This window comes from Pagrus pagrus, assembly GCF_965226575.1.
Source record: "Pagrus pagrus genome assembly, chromosome: 20".
Classification (NCBI taxonomy): Eukaryota; Metazoa; Chordata; class Actinopteri; order Spariformes; family Sparidae; genus Pagrus; species Pagrus pagrus.
In genome coordinates, this window is record NC_140207.1 from 18,496,724 (window position 1) to 18,517,402 (window position 20,679).

General features: G+C 40.7%; 1 protein-coding gene across 6 annotated transcripts in view; it reads left to right on the forward strand.

Moving 5' to 3' along the window:
* Positions 1-1,133: 1,133 nt before the first annotated feature.
* Positions 1,134-20,679, forward strand: part of col11a1a (collagen, type XI, alpha 1a) — an 82,567-nt gene continuing 63,021 nt past the window's right edge. For 5 of the 6 annotated variants that reach the window (XM_084340308.1, XM_084340311.1, XM_084340312.1 and 2 more), the window contains exons 1-5: positions 1,134-1,484; positions 6,525-6,689; positions 7,122-7,335; positions 10,049-10,211; positions 19,905-20,030. In XM_084340308.1, the coding sequence (XP_084196434.1) occupies positions 1,370-1,484; positions 6,525-6,689; positions 7,122-7,335; positions 10,049-10,211; positions 19,905-20,030 (783 nt within the window). In that variant the 5' untranslated portion in view covers positions 1,134-1,369. The remainder of the gene's footprint in view (positions 1,485-6,524; positions 6,690-7,121; positions 7,336-10,048; positions 10,212-19,904; positions 20,031-20,679) is intronic. The other variant, XM_084340309.1, reaches the window with a different exon arrangement.

A 20,679-nucleotide genomic window follows, 5' to 3' on the forward strand; every position in this document is an offset into this window, starting at 1 on the left:
TTTGGGCCCCATGAAAAGAATCTTTACAGGGCCCCCCAACACAGCGGCAAAATTTTTTGATGCTATTTTACATACAATTATGCATTTTAATGGTATTTTTACCAGGACATGGAAAATAAAACATTTGTGATTATATGTTAGTTAATAACTTAGTGTCATTACTTTTTCTGTATTATAATTTCATCATCATTAGGGGCCTCTCTGGGCCCCCCTCAATCATGGGCCCCTAGAATCCGTCTCCTTTACCCCCCCTTTTCGGCGCCCCTGGGTACAATCAATGTCTAACACTGTACTGTCTATAAATGCAAGTATTTTAAAATGTACTAAAACGTGGGAAACTAGAATGTCATATGATTGTTATGTAGGTATATCACTGTTGAATGTGATACAAAATGTAATAAATAAATAAATAATAGTGATTTTAATTTTTTGTTTTGTTTTCAACTGTTTTTTTTTTCTTCTTTTGTGCAGTGTATATGTAACAAACATTGGCATTAGTGATATTCAAAGTTATATGATGAGTACTGATTGTCAACCACCTGGATTATAGCTGATCCAGTGCCTGCACAGAGATCCGCCAATAGACTGACACTAATTTCAGGCTAATTAAGCACAACATCATTGTGTTTTTCATTTTATTGTTGCATGTTTATTTATGTGTGATTGTGGTAGATCATTGGCTACTATGATTTTGAATTTGTTATTGTTAAAATGTTTGTATGAATTATTAAATATATATTTTACTGTCAGTGAGGAGTAGTGGGGGAGTATGTTATACTGAAACAGCTCATAAAAATCATTTTGCTGACTAAATAATGTATTTATTCTGCAAATAATGCCGTTATGTGCCAGCTCAGGTGGTGTGAGATTAATGGATTGAGGATAATATCATTGAAAGACCCTGCATGCTCACTTCCATTTTAATCATTCCAAAATCGTTCCCAACTTTGTCACTGTTTTATTTGCTTGTCGGGAGAGACTTGGGGGCGCATGACAAAGCTAATGGGTGGACCCGAAGGAGAATTTCCAGCCCCGTGATTTGCTAATCGGGGGCTGGTTTCCTTGTCGCTTCCCTGTAATCGTGGCTCCGGGTTGTGGAGCTTGCCCAGCCCTCCTGTCTGTGGACGCACCAAGTGTACCGACTGCACTCTTTGCGCTTCGGTTAAAGCCCGACTACCTTCACTGTGAAGGCTGGGCACTGGGAAGGAGGATCGGGGGCCTCGGTGTGGCTGAAAGAAGAGGCTGAAACTCCTCACTTATGGCTTTTTTGTAGGACAGTTTCCATCATCATTTGGGATTTGTGGACGGGACGTCTTTAAAAATCACCTGAAGTCGCCCAAAAGTTTTATTCACTTGTGGGCGCTTAACCATGGAGATGCAAAGGTGGTCCACAAGGTGGAAAACGAAAAGGTGGCTTATGGATTCCACTGTAACCGCATTCATCACTTTATTCCTGGTTCTACAGGCTGCCAGTGTCAGAGCAGGTAAGATTATTAGAGACCAAAGTAACTTTATCTGGTCGAAAGGGGACGGAGCGGCGACAGGCTGGGAAAACTCGCTTACTGATGATGGAGATTGGGGGATTTACAGATTTACCTGGACACAGCGGCGTCATGTTCACTGTCCAGTTCAGATTTTTCTTCCCGTTCTACAACCAAAGTAGTTACATTAGTGCCAGTTCACCTGTACCGTATCCATCTATATGACTGAGCGCTATGTGGAAGTCACCAAACAAAAAGCTTAAGTACAGTAAAACTGTACCCTGCTCACAGCTGTAGGGAAGTTAGCTGTTGAACTCAGTTTTAGACAACACATGCTCACAGGGGAATTGCTTGAGGTGCACATATTTTGTTGGCCAAAACACTATTACACTATGGTCATTAACATACACCTTACCGCGGGCTACTTTTACGCATGAATGGAAAGCATCCGCCCCGAAGATGAAACACCTCGCCTAATTAAATTCATCCCAAGCTGCTGGTATGTGCTTCTAGAGCCATGCGTTTTAAGATTGACTTAGGTTGAAAGAAAACTCCTGTTTGAATCGTGGTCCGCTAGGTGGATGTGGACACGGTTAGCAGGGTGGGCTTCCTCAGTCAGATGACACAGGACATCTGTGTCAGACCCTGGATCTGATGACATGTCACTTACAATTGAATTGTATTGAAACCACTGATGCCACTCATTGACTTGTAATTATACTCCTTGTCAGGTTAAGTTGTGTGATATTGTCCAGGCTCGTAATTATCTTTTTATGTTGACCTGATTTTTTAGTGTACTCATGAGAAGCCAGCTCTTCACAAATGACTACAGTGAAAATGTGAAGAGGGGGGTAGACAATCCAGGATAGGTGGTCAATTGAAGGTTATGAGACGCACACATTTTTGCAGATATAAGGATGTTCTGTTAGTGTGCTGCGTGAGTAAGTGTGTAGTAGTGAAGTGCATTTTTACAAAGGCCTCAGTGGCTCTCAGACCTGTCAATGCAGAGTGCAAAGCCCCTCTTGGTCTGCAGGGGGCTAAGTGGTCAGACAGGTTCACCCTATCTCCACACTGCCCTGGTCCACACTGAAGCCCAAAAGCTGACTTGTGCATCCCCCACCCAGTGCCCTCGCTCTTCCCCTCAACTTTGCACTTAGATGTTTGGTCGGCTGCAGGACAAGGCTGTGTTGTGTGAGCGGTGGGAATGCTTCCCCTCTAAGTACTGAGCAGTTATTTGATGATGGTCCTTGTTGCACTTCCCTATGATTTCAGAGCCTTCAAAGAGCAGGCCTACATATGGGCTTAGCCTGCAGCCATAATGGCCACAAGTCACAGGGTTCGGGATTACACAGGCCTTACACCTTGGCCTATAGACAGCTCTTGTGTCTCCATTATGACAATTTTCCAGGATGGAAATTCAATCTTGTTTTTCAATTAACATGGATATAAGTTTCTGATATGGGTTTAAAAATACTTCATGAACACCAAATAATTAGTGAAATTAAAGGAAGAAAAAAGGGTTAATATAGTGTCATTGCCATTTTAATTTAGACAGGACAAATCAGTTTGCCTCTCTCTCTATTTATTTACCCACTTACAATTTCCTGCTTTTAAAGTCTGTTGTTTCCTGCTGGGATTAGAGCCCGATAGTTCTGAAGGACTGGCTGGACTGGAATCCTACTTCCACTTAGAAATCTCACTTTTCCAATCTCATCAGCTCCTGCCTCTCTTTTTAAATGTTAAGTATTCTGCTGTAGGCTCTGTGTTCCACTGTCTCAGTCAGCCAAAGCTGTTTCTGCAGGGTGCCCTCTCCATCTAGCAGTGTACAGACACGTTTTCTCAGCCCCCGGGGCGCAGGCTCAGATGTGCATTCCAGCAGACAAAGCTAGCATTTCCAGAGTCCTCTTCCTAATGTGCTCAACCGGGAACGTCAGCTAATCAGCTCCTCGCTGGACCTTTGTCCTGTGTAGCTGTCATATATTGATAGTCATAGGCAAGCTTTTCGTCCTCTACTCAGTGCAACACACTTGAAATTGTGCTCAAACTTATTCAACCTCAAATCCTATATATTGCGATGCTTTCTCGATTACACGGCTCGTTTGGATTTACAGAACACTATGTGATAACATGCTCTGATATTCATATAGAGATGTACGGTAAAAGGGGTTAATGAGAGGAAAAGCAAGGGGAGAGCGTAGAGGGGAAAAAATGCTTTGAAAAACTGGGTAGGTCTCGGTGAAGTTTCTCTGGTATGACACCAGCATAAAGCTGTCTTGTTTTAGCCGGCAGCGTGGTGGAAGTTAGAGGTAGGAGAGAGGGAGAGTGGGAGAGGGGGGGATATATAGAGAGAGACATTCTGGCTGAAGATATTATTAGAGTCTCAGGGAGCTGCAGGTGAAAAGGTCCTCCTCCATTTACCAGCCAATTTCACCTTTTCTGTGAAGTTGTAAGGGCTGAAAATGACATGGAGGAAGGGGGATTAATGATATCAGTATGCTCAAGTCTTACATGTTATGTTATGTCATGAGCTGAGACAGACTTTTTTGGCCTCTGTACTGAGAATGGTGTTATGTTATCTCTTGGAACACACTTTTTACATCCAAGTACACCTGTTGACATGATGGAGATGATATCAAATTAGGCAATCTATGTCTTATGGTAATGTGTCATGCAGCTCCTCCCTTCGTTTGTTTGCTTCTATCATTTGCATAATGATATTCAGATGGTCCAGTAACTGAGCAATAGATGCTGTCTTTCCTGACCTCAGGGCTGGCTAGAATTTTCTCTGCTCCACACTAAAGAAGGTCCAGGAGTTCTGCTGGTAACCATGTGGCCTATTTGTTCAGCCCTGGGGGCAAACTCACACCAGCTCATCAGATGCACTCTTTTAAAACCTGTGCACACTCATTTGGCCACCTTAATGGATCGGCCAGTATTGACGTTTTCTCAGCACCTCTGTGTGAGGGTCGTAGCCTGGCCAAATTGCCACATCTGGAACATATGAGTCCTGGAGTTTGAACTGAAAGCAGCTCTGCAGGAACTCACAATGAGGTCCTCAGTTCACTGTCCAAAGAAAGTAGCTGGTTCATCCTCACAAGCTACAAAAATGACCGAGTTGTCCTTAGTGCTGGCATTCCTATGGAGTAACAGTTTGCTGACTTTGCTCTGAGCCTAACGTTTTTTTTCCTGATGTGTTTATGCAATTTTGCCTATCTTTATTTTCTCTGTCCTCTGTTGAAATAGGAGTTAGTTGGATTGACACTGAAGACGCTCATTTATTCTGACTACACACATTTCCCCAATTTCTGGCTTGTTGGTAGAGTTCTGGAGATTTCTTTTTTTTAATTTCAAATGTTTGCATTTTTGGACTGCATACAGTTCAGAGTTTTGTACTACCGACTGATCCAGACCTGCTCTCTTTGTCATCATCATGATGTGCATCTGGTCCATTGCAGGTGTTGTATCAGAGAAGGAGGCCAGATGTAGGCCAGGCCCTTGAAAATGTCTTCGGCATGATAAAGTAAAGACAGATAACTAAAAATATCCATTCAATATGTTCTGCTGCCTGCCTTCCATAAAAACTCACAGTTAAGGCAGGATTTTTGTCTACTAGGTCTGAATCAAACAGCATTGTTATCAACTATATCTAACTGATCTTGTGCAAACCATTTGTATGAGCAGTGCTTGAGACACCTTCATATTCATTACATGTTGAAACAGCAACTTGTCCCCAAACCACCTGCTTTTCGGAACTGAATGAAACAAAAGAAGGCTCGAAGGCTCTTAATTTGCTTTTTCCCTGCCACAGCTGGAATTCTGACCAGAGAGCGTTAAGAGCGACATCACACCTTTTTTGAGATCCCGTTGTATCAAGAAGTTAAAGAAACTTTCAGAGTGATATGACCTCTGCATGCCAACCAAAACAGTGGCTATAGAGCTGCCAGAAAAAGGCTTGCTGATGCTTTAAAACACCTTGGCCAGTTTATATACCCCACAAAAACAGATTAGTATTATTACCTTTAACAGTTGGCCATTGTATTGCCCATTTTAGTCAGATACTGCTCTGTGGAGTGAAGTGAGTGGCCATTTTTATTTTAATATGTCCTATTACCACTTACTATACACTATATACACTATACTATTACAGCAAAATTGTGGTATATAACAGTAGAATAACACCCTTAACACTAACACAAGTATTGATTGTATTCTTTGAAAGTGAGGTATCTAGATAATGTTTATGTTCTCATTTTGCAGACGCGACAGAGGGTCAGTATACTGCAGCACTTTAGTCTCTCCCCTATCATATTCACCAGGCTACCGTTTAATGCTGAGAGGGTGTTTGGATAAAGAGGCATATGTTTAATGCTTTCTCTATTGGCGCCATCTGGCCACACAAGCTCCTTAATATACAGTACATCAGATTTAAGAGAATGGTAAACCCAAAGAGCCTCTGCTGACCCTTATCAAGGTAAACCTATCCAGGTGTTATAGAAGTCAATCCGTGTTGGCACATTGTTCATTATGCTCTTTGGTTGGTCTTGACAGAGACATTTCCACAGGAAGACAGCATTTCCCAGCTAAACTTTATGTAGATGTGTATGCTGAATGGGGAGTTTATAAATGAGTAGTTATTATTGAATAATAGTTAAAGTTAATCACAGATAGGGTGTAGTGTTAATGAAACTGATACAAATGTGCCATTGTGCCATTTTTGATGACAAGGGGAAATAACTATCGGTACTATGGCTGGTCATGATGGGGGTGAAGTTGGGTTAACCCTGCTTGGTGGCTGGTGGCTCTATCACTGCCCTTTGCAAGATTACCAGAACTGGACCAGGACACATCCATGTATTTGAAAATGTGAAAACTCACCATATATCCAACAGACAGTTAAAATGCTTTGATACAGTATGCATTTAATGTTCACCTTTGTCATCCATGTGTTGATCATTGTGTAGATACCAAGCACCTTTAACCAAATGTTGCCTACAAATGCCAATACTGCTTCCTAACTGATGTTTTGTCTGCTCCCCTGATCAGCAGAACCAGTGGATGTGCTAAAGGTATTAGAATTTCAAAATTACCCTGAAGGAGTGACGAAAACATCAGGATTTTGCACAAACCGAAGAGCATCAAAGCCGGACTCAGCTTACAGAGTTGACAAGCAGGTCCAGATCAGTGCCCCCACCACGCAGTTATTCCCAGGTAAGATACACTTCTTAATCTTTAACCACTTTCAACCATCATGTGTAAACTGGTGTTTTTATTGTTTCCTTCAAGAGTGTCTTTTGACAGTGGATTCTCCACCTAATTGTTGTTTTTCTGTCCCCCTAAAACAATTCAGATTCAAATCTACCATATACATGTAAAGAACGTGACATTTGTAGGAATCATGTGCATGTAAATCATTTCTGTAGCTCTAAACTGGACTTGTGATTTAGATGATGCATAATGAGGTTTTATTTTTGGAAGTGCTCAACACTGTTATAGTGCTTCACATTCTCTCAAGGTGTTTTTATTACATTTACCAATGAAGATAAGTACGAAACACTTTTATGAAGTAGTTGTATGTCACATCATTGTAGTGTTATGCTTCAGTGATACAGTATGATAAAACAAGTTCTTTTTGCCGTGCAGGTGGTGTTTTTCCTGAGGACTTCTCCATCCTGACCACAGTGCGCCCCAAGTCCGGCCTCCAGTCCTTTTTACTGTCCATTTACAATGAGCAGGGAGTCCAGCAGCTGGGCGTGGAGGTGGGACGCTCACCTGTCTTCCTGTATGAGGATCAGACTGGCAAGCCAGCACCGGAGGACTACCCTCTGTTCCGAACTCTCAACCTCGCTGACGGAAAGTACGTCAAATCTCAAACATCCACTCACGTAACATAAGATTCTCAAAGACACTGGCACACACTTAGAGTTAATGCTGATTCGGAAGGAATGGGTTTGTGTTGTTGCACGCAGGGAGGGGAGTAAAGAGGCGAGGGAACTGAGGGTTTGAGTTAAAAATGCTAGATGGTGCAAAAGGAACATACCAAGTGTAATCCAACAGGTCTTAAAACTAGCCCATACTATCTAGAGCTGCAGTGATTATTCAATCAAAAGAAAATCATTTCCAACAATTTTTTATATGCTTAATCATTAAGGTAATTTTTAATGTAAAAATGTTTGCAAAAGCATTTCCTGGTTCCAGCTTCTTAAATGTGAGGATTGACTGCTTTTCTTTTCCATTTGATTTAAAGATGTCACTTTGGAATTTGGGAAATTGTGATGCATATTTACGACAATTCCATGACATTTTGTAGACTAAACGATTTATCTATTAATCGTGAAAATGATCAGTTGATTAATTGATAATTACAATAAGTGTTTTCAGTGGTATTTTGATCATCTTCAAACTAGTTTAATCACAAAAGCACTCAAACACTGAGTGCTTCTTCTTGATAAAAGCAAGAAAACAACCCAGATCTTCTCAGTGTTGCACCACAGGTGCTCATGACCGGATTATCCATCACATCAGGGGTCCACGGGCACAGAGACAGGTCAGAGAGTGGGAGACACTGGATTATTGGGGCACAGCAGGGACTGCTATGGGCAACCTGACCTCATCCATGAACTCACTGCCTCTGTTATTTTAGAGAGGGGGAAGGAAAGAGGAGAAAGGGGGCTGTCCTAAACTTCCTTTTTACCCCCATGGATTACCTCACCCAACCAGAAACAGCTCTCCTAACCTTTTCGCATAAACCTGATTATCTGCTCCCAGGTCCAGAAATCCCAGAATTCTCACTCAGAGCTTCAGCTTAGCTGACATGAGCCTGTGTGCAGGGGCAATTGGGGTATAAATAAGCAGATAGGCTGCTGGGAAAATGCCTTATTCAACATAGTATTTTATAGTGTCTTACAATGTTATTAAAGTTTTTTTGCACTTGCTGAACATGCTATGTGAGGATAGTTTGTTTTTTGAGCTTTTGAAGGAAGTCATAACTGGGTCACAATATTTTTGTGACCCAGATTGGCTTAAAACGAGATCTAGTGTGTACAAAGTTATCATGATAGATGGAATTTTGGTAAATCCCTCAAGAGTCTCATGTCAGCAATAACTCTGCTTCATGTGCAGGTTACAACAAAGCCAGCTTTGTAGGGCTGTTTTGTCCAGTTTGTAGTTTTTGTGACCCACTGTCTAAGGAGCAGTGTTCTCTGTAGAGGATTTTTAACTCTTTTACTTGGTCTGGATGCATTCCAGCTCCAGGCCTTGTCTAAATCTTTAGTGACTACAGCTCAGGCTGCGTACAGCCTGCAATCCCTGTGGATGTATTCATTGTTACTAAGAAGCATACGCCAAGCTTGAAAAGAGAAGCACAATGATGATATTGATGAGGTGAAAAAGAGCATAATCCCTTTCTTTAAAGGGAAAGGGAGGTGAATAGAAGGATTTCTAGTGAGCTGTTCCACTGTATACCATCAGTTTTGTAGCATTTAAGCTCTTTAAACATGCTCTTCAAAAGACTTTGTTTACATTTTCTTTTTTCAAATACAATGTTACTCCTCGTCTCCTGATCATAATGCACTTCAATAGTTGAAGACATTGTTTAAACCTATTGAAGTCAACATTTGCTTTTCTGCCAAATATGGTGACAAGTAATCCTTCCTGTTGTACTGCTAAGCCCAGAGATTGTTGCACGTTTATTTTCCTCCTAATCCCCAATGCATGCCCTGGAATGTGTCTGTATGATGTAGCTGTGTTCAAAAAGGATTTGGTCATTGTTATAGTTTATTAACATATACTGATATGATATCGGATATGCATGTGTACCTGTAGTAAACGCTTCTTATATTGCCATCTTGAGCTGCATTGGTGCCAGGTTTCATCTTCCACCTCAGAACAATGTTTTGACTGTGTGTCTCCTGCTCTGGCAAGGCAGGCCTTCCTGGATCCTGACACACACTTTCCACAATGTTCACCATGTCTGTCATGCCGAGTAACCCAGAAGGAGGATTAAGTTTGGAGTTTAATGAGTGTAATCCCGTGTTAAACAGGGCCAGAGTGTGGGGCCAGGAATGTGGTCCACTGCTGCCTGGTATGCAATAGCCCTTAAGTGCAGTGGCAAACGGTCCAGAGGCAAAGGAGGTGTCAGACTCACGTGTGACCCCGGTTAACTCTTTGTATCTATAGGTGTTGTCCATTGAAAAATATCAAACATAAGTTTGAAGTTCAAGTTTCTCAGAGCATTTAGTTCTGTAATGAACCACATCGTACAACAGAGTTTCTTTCTCTGTGAGGTGTGTTGTGACGTATTAAAGGTGGATTATAATCTCATTAGAAATGCTCATAGAATAAAATCACATGCCAACAAATTATCTATATGAAGTTTCACATAAACACTTGACCTACAAAGAATTCATTATCCTAAATTTTGAGTGTTGTTTATATTACATCATGCTCTAGTTTCAATAATTACATTTAATATGGTACACTCACAATGTGTACTTATCAGTGACCTTTATACTGTTTGACCTTGACTTCTTATTTTTTTTTTTACCTCTCCTTGTTGTGTCCTTGACCAGGTGGCACCGTGTGGCCATCAGTGTGGAGAAGAAGACGGTCACCATCATTGTAGACTGTAAGAAGAAGATCATCAAAAATCTCCTCAGGAGTGACCACGCTTCCATCAACACCAACGGCATCACAGTGTTCGGCACCAGGATCCTGGATGAGGAGGTTTTCCAGGTGAAGTTTTTTAGTGGGGAGGACTGTAGGAACCTGTCAATTGTGATTGAGTTGCTTAAGCTGCGTATTTGGTGCCATTATTATGTTGCGTATTGACATATTGATTAGAATTGGTGCAGCAACCATCTGTGACTGATGAGGTGCCCCGAAAATCAGTGGTATTTACTGTGTGTGCAGATTTTAAATGGTGCAGTATGTTGCAGTATTTTGAAGTGCTTTGCCCGAGGGGTTTTTAGTTTTAGTCCCATTGAGTCAGTGATGCTTTGATGCTGCCAAAAAGGAATGTGGAGATGATAGAAACCAGAGCGAATCTGTAAATCTTCAGTTCTTTTGATTTTATGCATATATATCGTACATATATCTGAGATATCTAAGGCCTTTTGTCGAGGCAGCTGGGACAGTAGTGTAGTTTGATGTGAGGCACAAGAGTCCTAGCAGAACTTTTCAGCTTGATTATTTTTGACCCTCTACTTGACTACATGAGTAACTTGGTGTAATATGATATCTGTTATATCCTCTTTCTGTATTATTGCTCTTATTTTATTTTATTTTTTAGTACTGTTCTTAAAAAAATATCATATTACTGGAAACTAGCACACATATAAATGTGATAATGTGATTTGGTTGACGGATTTGTGATTTGTGACAAATCAGCTGAGGTTCATCAGCTGTTCATCTACCCAAACATATAGTAACTGTACAATGGACAATGATACAATGGCTTTAACTCTTTCTTGCTCGGTTAATGTATTTTGTGATATTTTCTGAGATTTGGACCATAGCCATGTCAAAGCGGTTGCACTTGGCCGCCCTTTGTGCATTATTATTGCTTGTTTGTTTGTTTGTTTGAGTTTTTCTACAAAGCACACATGAGCTTTTGGTAAACTTCTCAGGCTTCTCAGATCCTTTGTTAAAGCTTCTCTTTACCTTGTAATTAGAGACACTTAGTGCCACCCGAACTTCACGTGTAATAGGTTTACCAAAAAATAACTGGCCTTGCTGAAATATTCTCCTGGATTGACTTTTAATCTGATGGCTTGCATTAACTTGAAGTGAAATGGTGGCCACCAATTAATGGATTTCTGACTTAATTACATTTGTGGCAAGTGCAATAATAGTTGTATTTATCTTTACCATTTATCTTTGCTTCACATATTAGTTGTGAAAAATGTTATGATCCTGTCATCTAAGTATGTTTTACTTGGCATGAGAGAAGAAAGACTGCTGCAGAAAGTAGCTACGCTGTAGTCTGATGGTATGGCAGCGGATACTTCTGTATCTGTTGCCAGAGAGCAGCAGGGTGAACAGAATGTGGCTGGGGTGGGTGTTGTTGTCTCTCATCGTTGTCTGTAATGCAGCTGATGATGGTGGTGTTGTCCGTATACTTCACGAGTTCCCTCAGTGTCTGAGAGTGCAGTCATATACCGTATAGCATGAACAGGAGGGGGCTGATCACACAGCCCTGGGGGGCTCCGGTGTTGGACACTAAGGTAGAGGAGGTGTGATGCCAATCCGAACTGCCTGGGGTCTGTTTGTTTTGAAGTACAATATCCAATTGCTGTGTGATAGCCTGGAGTTTTTAGTTTTCCAAGCAGGTTCATGGCTGAGATTGTATTGAATGGTGAGCTGAAATAAAAAAAAACAGCATTTTGATATAGGTATTCTTATTTTCAAAAAGTACATTAGCCATAGTTCCTCCTGGGCTGCTGAAAAAGTCCAACATCTAGAAATGTAAGTGTTTAGAGTTGATGCTGGTGGAAGTTAATTGAGCTTTTCACTTTCACACGTTTACCTCTTTTTTTGATGCACAGAGAGTGGTGCTGTTTGGCACAAGAATACGTAGAACTGGGTTGTTAACATGAGTACCAATAACCACTCAACAGACATAGGGCCCACAGAAACCACAAACCAAACTCAATGCAATGTAGGACACAATTGACCGTTTTTCAGTAAGAAATAACTGAGAAAAAAAAAAGAAAAAAATTAAACAAACCTACACGTTTCAGGTTCAAACTTTACATTATAACTTTCTGAGATTTAGAGTTTGCCATCATCTGCTTAGTCAGGGATTTTCAGCGGATGTAAATAATGACTCACAATGGCTGGATTGTCATGACATTTGTGGTCCTCGCTGGTGAGAAGTAAAGGTCACTGTAAGGCCGTGTGGGGGCTGTGTGTGCTTGTGAGAGAGGGCTGGTTTGTTTATGGGCAACAAGAATGACTTGGCTTTATTCTGATACCATGTTTGAATGATTGATGCTGCGACTTTAAAGCAGGCATATTTTCTTGTTATCACTTCAGGGATAGAGAGCCCCTCATATTTTGTGTGTGTGTGAGTGCTCAATGAGTCTCTCTATGTCACTCATTAAATTGTACTTTAGGTTTTTGTCTTGCATTTTTGCTCTCTCTGACCTAGTGCTACACTGAGGTCTTTTGGATTATGAGGTGCATGTGTTCATTGATAAAGAGTTAGGTAAACAGATGGATATTATTATCATAAACAATTGACCAAATGAAAAAAATCTTAATTATTTTTAATAGAAAAGCTGATTTTTGGGGGGATTTTCATTTTTTGATTTAGTCATTTTCTAAAAGATAAGGCATCTTACTGTACCTGTAAATTCTATCATGAATTTATAGGTATATCTTTGATTATACATAGAATTATGGTGGGATAGCTTATTTTGATTATATAGTCATTAGGATAAAACTATAAATCAGTTTGTTGGACAGTTTTTTTAGGTGCAAAGTTTTAAAGTGGATTTGATTTCAGTTTTGATTAGATTTATGAGGGGGCACTGAAGCCAGCATTTGTATGAAACAGTGTGTCCACTCAGAGGTTTGCCAGTGGAAGGGCTGAAAATAGGAGCCATAAGTCAGTTAACAGGGTCTTCTCTGTGTGGTTTTTGGAACAGGTCTCCTGTCTGTTCTCTGTCCCTGCTCTCCTTAGAGATCCACGGGGCCTGATGCATGCTGGGAAAAACAGGGAAAGGAAATACCTTGGCTTTCTGCATTCAAGCCACTGGTTATAATGAGAAAATAAATTAATAGGTGAAATTCATTTTTTTTTTAAAGGTATGTCAGAGATTGTCTTGTTTAGTTAGTCACTATAGTTGATGTGATTACACTATAACTTACATATAAGAATATTGCAGGAATGTAAGAAATATGTGGACTAGCTTAGCTGACTTGGCAGTAAGTATTTATGTACAGTTCCATCTAAAGATTAGTGTGTACTCCCTTTTTTAACCACTGTGGTAGGTGAGTTTTTGATTTCCAGGAGTAGATTTAATAATAAATTCAATAATAATAAATCATTTGCATCCTTATGGAAACTCTGAGATTTGCTTTCACAAGTTGACCTGCATTTTTCATAAGAGTCTATTCATACCGTACCTGGCCCAGGTTTGAGGCGACCACCGTCGCAAAGGGATCTGGTTTGGATGAATGGGAGTCTTTCATTGCCCCGTTAGGCCTTCCTCATTTCCTCATCCCCTCCCCTCTCCGCATATTCTCCCCTGCTCACCACCTCCCCCTCCCTATCCACCCTCCCCACCTTGAGGCCTCCCTACTGTGCTAAAGCCATGAGACCGTCTATTCATGCCTGGCTGACATTACCTGTCTTAATCGAGCACCCTCATATACATACCTTCCTATTCCATCTACTTCTGGGACCACTCATCGGAGCTCAGTGTGTCTAATATTAAGGACTAGATGGGTCTGAGGTGTTCTATGTCTTGATGCCACACCACAAGTATTTCCAAAAGATATATCTTGTCTACAAATAAGTTATTGGTCTGCTAGCCTCGGTAGATAATAGCAAAAGAAGAATCAATGAGGAGGGACGTCAGACAGTTTCCAAATGTGTTTTTATGCCAGTGGATTATAATAACATGCAGATAGCACATAACTATTTGGTTACTGCATGAGTCTCTCGACTGTTAAAATTGAAATCAGATTTTTTCTGTCTTTTAATGTCATGTTTTGGACAGTTGACCTCAAACTGTCTGGCTGAACTCCCTTTGATTTTTTTGATGTCTTAGTTTCCTCTTCTCAGGGAAACTGTACTGTATAGAATTTAAGGGAGTGACTAATTGTTGTATGGGGCTGTCTAATTACAGTTAGCTATTGTTGAACTAAAGGTATGTTGCCCTGGGCAAGGGTATGTCAAAGGACTGATGGTGACGACTACTTGTGTTTTGATTTAGCTGGTGATGCCCTGCACTCGCCCTGTAATTACAGCATGCAGTTGGATTTTAGTCAAGAAAAGACACATGAGCTGTCTATCACAGCAAAACATGGAGATTGTTCATGCAGCTCCTCTGCTTATACCATGCACTGCTGTAACCTTTGACCCCTTCCATCTGTATTTATACCCCCTGGTGCCTTGTGGTCAGGATGGTGTCAAGGTAGATAGTGCTTATAGAGAAAGAAGTTGAGCTCTGTACTGTCAATTTTCCTGGTTTTATTTCTCTGTCCCTGTTAGCACTGCATACAGAGCACTTCAAGAGCACTTCAGTGTTATCTCATCTTAATGTACCCACTTGATGGTAAACAGCTTGAAAAATGTATTTCAGTTGTGATGAAAACAATATAAGTAAGAACGTCAGTGTTTTAATTAAATTAAATGCAGTAAGAGTATTCAGCTCACACATTTCAGATTTAGTAATGATAGTTTGAGCAGACATAACAGAGCTAAGGAAGCTAGCTCAAGGCTAAGGACGAACTGATTATCACCATGGTCGATCATTGAATCCGCTATTCAGCATTTTTCTGATTATCACCATCTGTATTTTTTTTTTGCCAGATTGCTAATAAAAATAACTTAAAAATGTGCAACTTTGGCCTTGATGCAGCTCCCTCTCTCTGTCTGTAGTCACACTCATAGTCTCATTGTGCCACCCACAATCCCCAGTCAAAGCAGTTCTTTGAGTGGTCAACCAGCTCTCCACTCAAAAACTGAGAGCTTCAGTAAATTTTTAAAACAAAAATCACAACAATATAATATAATGCCATTATATACACAATACACTTTTTTTCTTTTAGTTTGTTGTATGACATGTTTTTTCACATCATCACTACGTGTCATCCTCTGGTCGTAAGAAGTCACGCCCTTGAATGTTTTGTAAAAATTAATGCTGCATTCAAACAGTTAAACTCCACTTAAGGTGAACAAGAATGCATAACAAAACAGCAGATATAGCAGGTAGAGAGATTTCTCAAAGGATTCACAAGTCTCAGCTGTTGCTCTTGACCTTGCTTCTCTCCTTCTGCCTCTCTCTTTTCCTCATTGACCTCTGACACAACAGTCATTAACACACAGCCTCGTGGGCCTGTTTCTGTGCTGCATTGAGCTCCACTGTAGCCAGGAGGGGCATATTTTGGAGCCCTGGCTTTGCTCCAAGTTGCCAGGGGCTTTTATTTCAGCAGTTCGCAATGGAAGACAGGCCCACAGCCTCGGCATAACTCTCCCCAGGTGTTTCACAGCACAAAACATCTTTTACCATACCAGCTGCTCTCTCTTAATCCCTGACTGTCTGTCTCTGGATGACTCCTGTTGTTCCCATCCTGAGTTGACATCAGTTTCTCTCGTGCCTTCTCTCCCATTTGTGAGTTGGGTCTTGTTTGGTAGGTGGCTTGGCTTCAATTTCTACTGTAAACACAGGTTGCACCATTGCAGGAAAAAACCTAGCGGTAGGGATGCCTTTCCTAGAAGAAAATAATTATTACAGTAAATGCTACAAGTTATGGCAAGTGGAAAGATGATTATTTGATTCATACAGGTGTTCTTCAAGGTCAGCACTATAAAATGAAAAGTTTTTGTATCTTTTAAATCTTAGACTTGATTGTTTTTATGCATCAGCTCCCCCAGGCATGATCATTTGTCTTGTTGTTTCCATTTATCATTGAATGGGTTGTCATGTAACTCATGCCCTCCATTGAAACAGTCAGATATTTCCTAGTTGTGCAGCTGATCTGGTCTGGGGGGTTGAACACCATGTCTCCACAGCCTATTTGTGTGCAGACGGGTGGCTCTCAGACATGGACTAATTAGAGCTGACTCTAGTCAGGGTTCAAGCATTCACTGTTGCTCTTAGGGTGACACATGAGGTAATACATGTCAACTTAACTCAGGCCAAGGCTTGATCTCTCTTTCTCTGTTGAGCCTTCCCAAACACACATACACACAGACACACACACACACGCCTCAACTGAGGCCTTTCCAGACTTGGCACCTAGGTTTACCTACCCATGCCCACTTGGCAGATCAGTTTTGTCTTTTCATGTTCAGTATAGTAAATGTTTTCAACGGCTAGCAGAGAAGTGATATGTCTTTCAGAAGTGGTGCATGTCATCATTCTTCCTTCACTGAAAACTGAAATCACCTGTCTGCTCATATTTTCATAGCCTCAAATGCTGTTTTGTTTTAGTCACCAAAACTTAAATCAGAAACAGACAACTTTTCAAATTCCCTAGTCCTACTGTTTCCCTGTGGTATTACTGTTGGCGCCGCTGTAGCAAAGACAGCATCGGCAACATGGCTACCACTAATGGCCTGGCTACTGTCCAGAGCAAAAAACAACTGTAAGAATCCTAATATGACCAAGAAATCCCAATCTTGGGTTAAGTAAAAGTAAAAGTAAGAGTAAAACACCTTGGGTTGTATTCATGACTAGACAGGTTTTGTTGCCTCCTGATCTAGTTAAATAAATGCCTGTTTGGAACCATCTCAAGTCCCACTGATAAGAGGAAACACATACCAGCGAGGGAACAGACTTTGACACAACACCAGAGCTCCCCATTGAGTGAATGCCCCACGTTCACTCTTATTTTACCTCTTGTTTTTATCGCTTTGCCTCGTCACATTCTTCGCCTCCTTCATTAGCAGGGTTCTTTTGTTGTTTATAGAGTTTCCACAGTTATTCTAGTTGTTCCACTCGAAAACAGTGCTTCTTCCTGTTTTGGTTGCACAGAGGCACGTCCTTTGTGCTGTAATTTGTTCTTCATTTTTGCAGGAAAAATCCAGCCAGTGGTGGGGCAAATAGCATAGGCCAGTCTACAGGCAGATGGTGTCATTTTTCTACAGCAATTACACTGTGCAATCAATATTTAGCAAAAAAGTTGTCTATTGCCAGTTTAAAAGAATTAGATAAGAGTGATTGAAAACACTTCCTTATCTGTTCGTTAAATAGCCATTTCAATGTATGGATTAATAAAGCTTATTGGTGAGCTTTTGAGTTGCTGGTGCGGGGATTACCTTTGGACAGGGCTAGGCTACCTGATTCTTCCAATTTCCAGTCTTTATGCTCAGCTAAGCTAACCAGCCTCTTGCTGTTGATTCATAATTGCCATGTAGACATCAGAGGGGTATTGGTCTGGTAGTGTACACGCCAACAGAAAATGTATCTCAGCTGAGGTTTCAGACAGGAGTGAGTGGAGTGAGATGATACCATAATTAAGGATAATTAGCCTTTTTGATGAACGAGTTCATGTTTATTTGCTGCAGATCTCTTACTATTTAGTCTAGTACAATGTCGTCTAGTCTGTCCACCGACTTTTGAGAAATGAAGGCAACCAGTCAAAAATGCTGTGATGCTGACTTTGATGGCTTCTGGCTTTGTGAATAACTTTTGTGATTATCATTCACTAGCAGATATTTCCCAAGACTGGCAGGATGCTTTAACTTAATGTGTGGTCACATTTGTTGTCGATGTGGCTGATGTTTTTTATGATTTTTTCCATTTGAATCTTTACAGATCTGTTCATAAAATTACTTCAAATATCTACATAAACTAGCTTCAGCAGTTCTGGTGGCTGTGTCTGAATTGCTAGTTGCCAGTGCCGTTAAACAGTCTGTGAGCGTTGTTTACTCTTACAGGAGTTAAAGTTGGAGCAAGAAATAGAGAAAGATAGGTGATCGTTGTGTAATCAAATACTTACACTTAAGGTTGTTGGCTCGGTTCTAGCTGGCATCTGTATTGGGAATAAGACTCAAAAAACAATGATCTTTCTCCAGAATCGCTGACTGCACCTTTAATGATGCTCACATTCATTAGTTGCAAATGCTTGTGTTCACCCAAATCATGTGCAAAAAAGTAAATTAAATATAATAATTTGGTATGAGCAAAAGAAGTATGGCTGGCCCACTAAACCAGAAGGCTGGAACTTGGCGTAACAGTAAGATAAGATAAAATATTTGTAAATATGAAGAATGGCCCTAAAACCCTAAAATGTAGCACTGGGTCTTACTTCTAACTGACTGGCAATAAATGCTTTTACTGTCAGAGATGTATTCAACCAGTGAGAGAAATCCAGTTAAAGCAGCACTCAACCCACCCAGAGGCACCCAGGATAAAATCTCTGCACTGCAAAAACTGAAGCTGTGCAAGGAGATGTTGATGGATGGTTACACAGAGAAAGTTTTCAAGGAGCACTGCTTGTTTTCCATTGGGACAAGCCTTAGCACATGGATGTTTATACTAAGGTTCATGTTAAGGATCCATAGATGTAGTTTTAACACAGGAAAGACGCACACACATTCTCCTGACAAGTTCCAGCCCGCTTCATTTCTCTGTTTCACTCCCAATCGCCTATTCTGCCTTTCAATGTATATGTCTCTGCTGACATGTGCATCAGGCTTTTACCTCTGGGCTCTTGCATCTGTGGGCTCGCCTGCCAAACCTCCTAACCAAAGACATGCCCCTTCATCCACCTCAAAGAAGAACCCCCCACAACTGTCTTTACAATGTGTATAGAGGCTCAAAAACCAGCCTGCAGGAACTCAGTTCAAGCAATTACAGACTCCAAAGAAAGATCCAGATGCTTTGGCCATATGTCGCTGTCTTGCAGAGAGCTGTATGCTTTGGCTGTAGGACTGATAACAAGGCGAGACAGTGCTGGAATGGTGTCAGGCATTGTGGTATCCTATCAGAACCACAGAGAAAATTGTGGTTTGAGTGACTTTCCCAAACCATGTCTGATATTTTAAAGGTTTTACTCTTTCCTGTGTAAAGTTTTTTTTAGACAAAGACACTGCTTATTGTTGTTTGTTTTTTTAAAGTTACATTTTCTGAAATAGTTAATTCCAGCACACTCCCTGACCTTTGACTTTTGATATGTTTTATACAAGCACATTTACACTATATCCTCATATCCGGTAAAGACTACTGCTGTTGCTCATAAGAGTAAGACTGAAGTCTTTAACTGTAGCACACATGGTCATGCCAGGTGTTGCTTGTGTCTTGATGATACATGTTTATTTGATTTCCTGAGGTAAATCCTGGTGCTGATAATAATAATTTTCCTGGTGTCTGAACTAAGTTTCCTCCCTGCACCATGTGAGTGTGGGCTCTGTGTCAAGCTGTTTAATCATACAAGGAGGGGATTTACTGACTGCCAGACTCTATAAGTGTATGGGACCCAAGAGATCTGCAATTTAAGATTTACATTTATACTACACCCAGTATGTGCGTGAGCAAGACGAGACACGACCTTCTTGTCTGTGCTGCCCTGTCTTGTCTTTTGCTAGTGATGTGGTTTCATCAGCCTTTGTAAATATAAGTCAACATTGTGATTTCTAATATCAACTGTACATTTTTGCATCTGTTAGGGAAGATTACATATGCAGTAGGTGTAATTCTTTCCTAATGAAGATAGTGAATTGACTCCAGTGTCTTTTTCTGTTATCTGCAGGGTAAAATCCAGCAACTCCTGATATCGGATGATCCAAAAGCAGCATACGACTACTGTGAACATTACAGCCCAGACTGTGACACTCCCCACAGCGATTCCCTACAGGCACAGGAGCCAGAGGAAGAGGTCAGTCAACCAAGGAGAGTGGGGGGGAACCAATCAAGGGTCCTGATTAATTTCAATTTTCTAAGATAAAGAAATGGAAGTGCTTTTTTTCCCACCTCTGTATTGTTATTGCTTATACCTATAGTAGACATGCAAAAACACACATTCAGGTTTTATTTGTTCATTATGTCCTATTTGTTCCTTTAGTCTAAATTTGGACCCCTTTTGCAGCCATATTAATCTTATTTTATACTTCTTCAAAAGGGCTTCAGTCTTTTAATTAATGAGTATCAAATTAGACAAGGCTGTAGTATTGTGATATATGATTGATGAGATAAGATCTTGAGAATTCCTCCAGGGATAAATGAATTGTTTTGATAGTTTCCGTATCGTCTTTAAATAGTAAATATACACTAAAACAGCAACAGTTGAATCAACTCATGGTGCTCATTTGGCCACACCCTAATCAGTGATGTCATAGCAGGTGTCCTCCATCAGCTGTCAAAAGTGAACTACCTGCTGCAATGTCCCTGATGGGAGGTGGGGTGAGATGTGCCCCTTGTTTAAACATTTTTGATCCAGGGTAAGCAGGGTAACAGCTGCTGTCTGACCTGTGATATTTAATGTATATTTACCATTTAAAGTATCAACAGGAAGACAGGTTAATTTA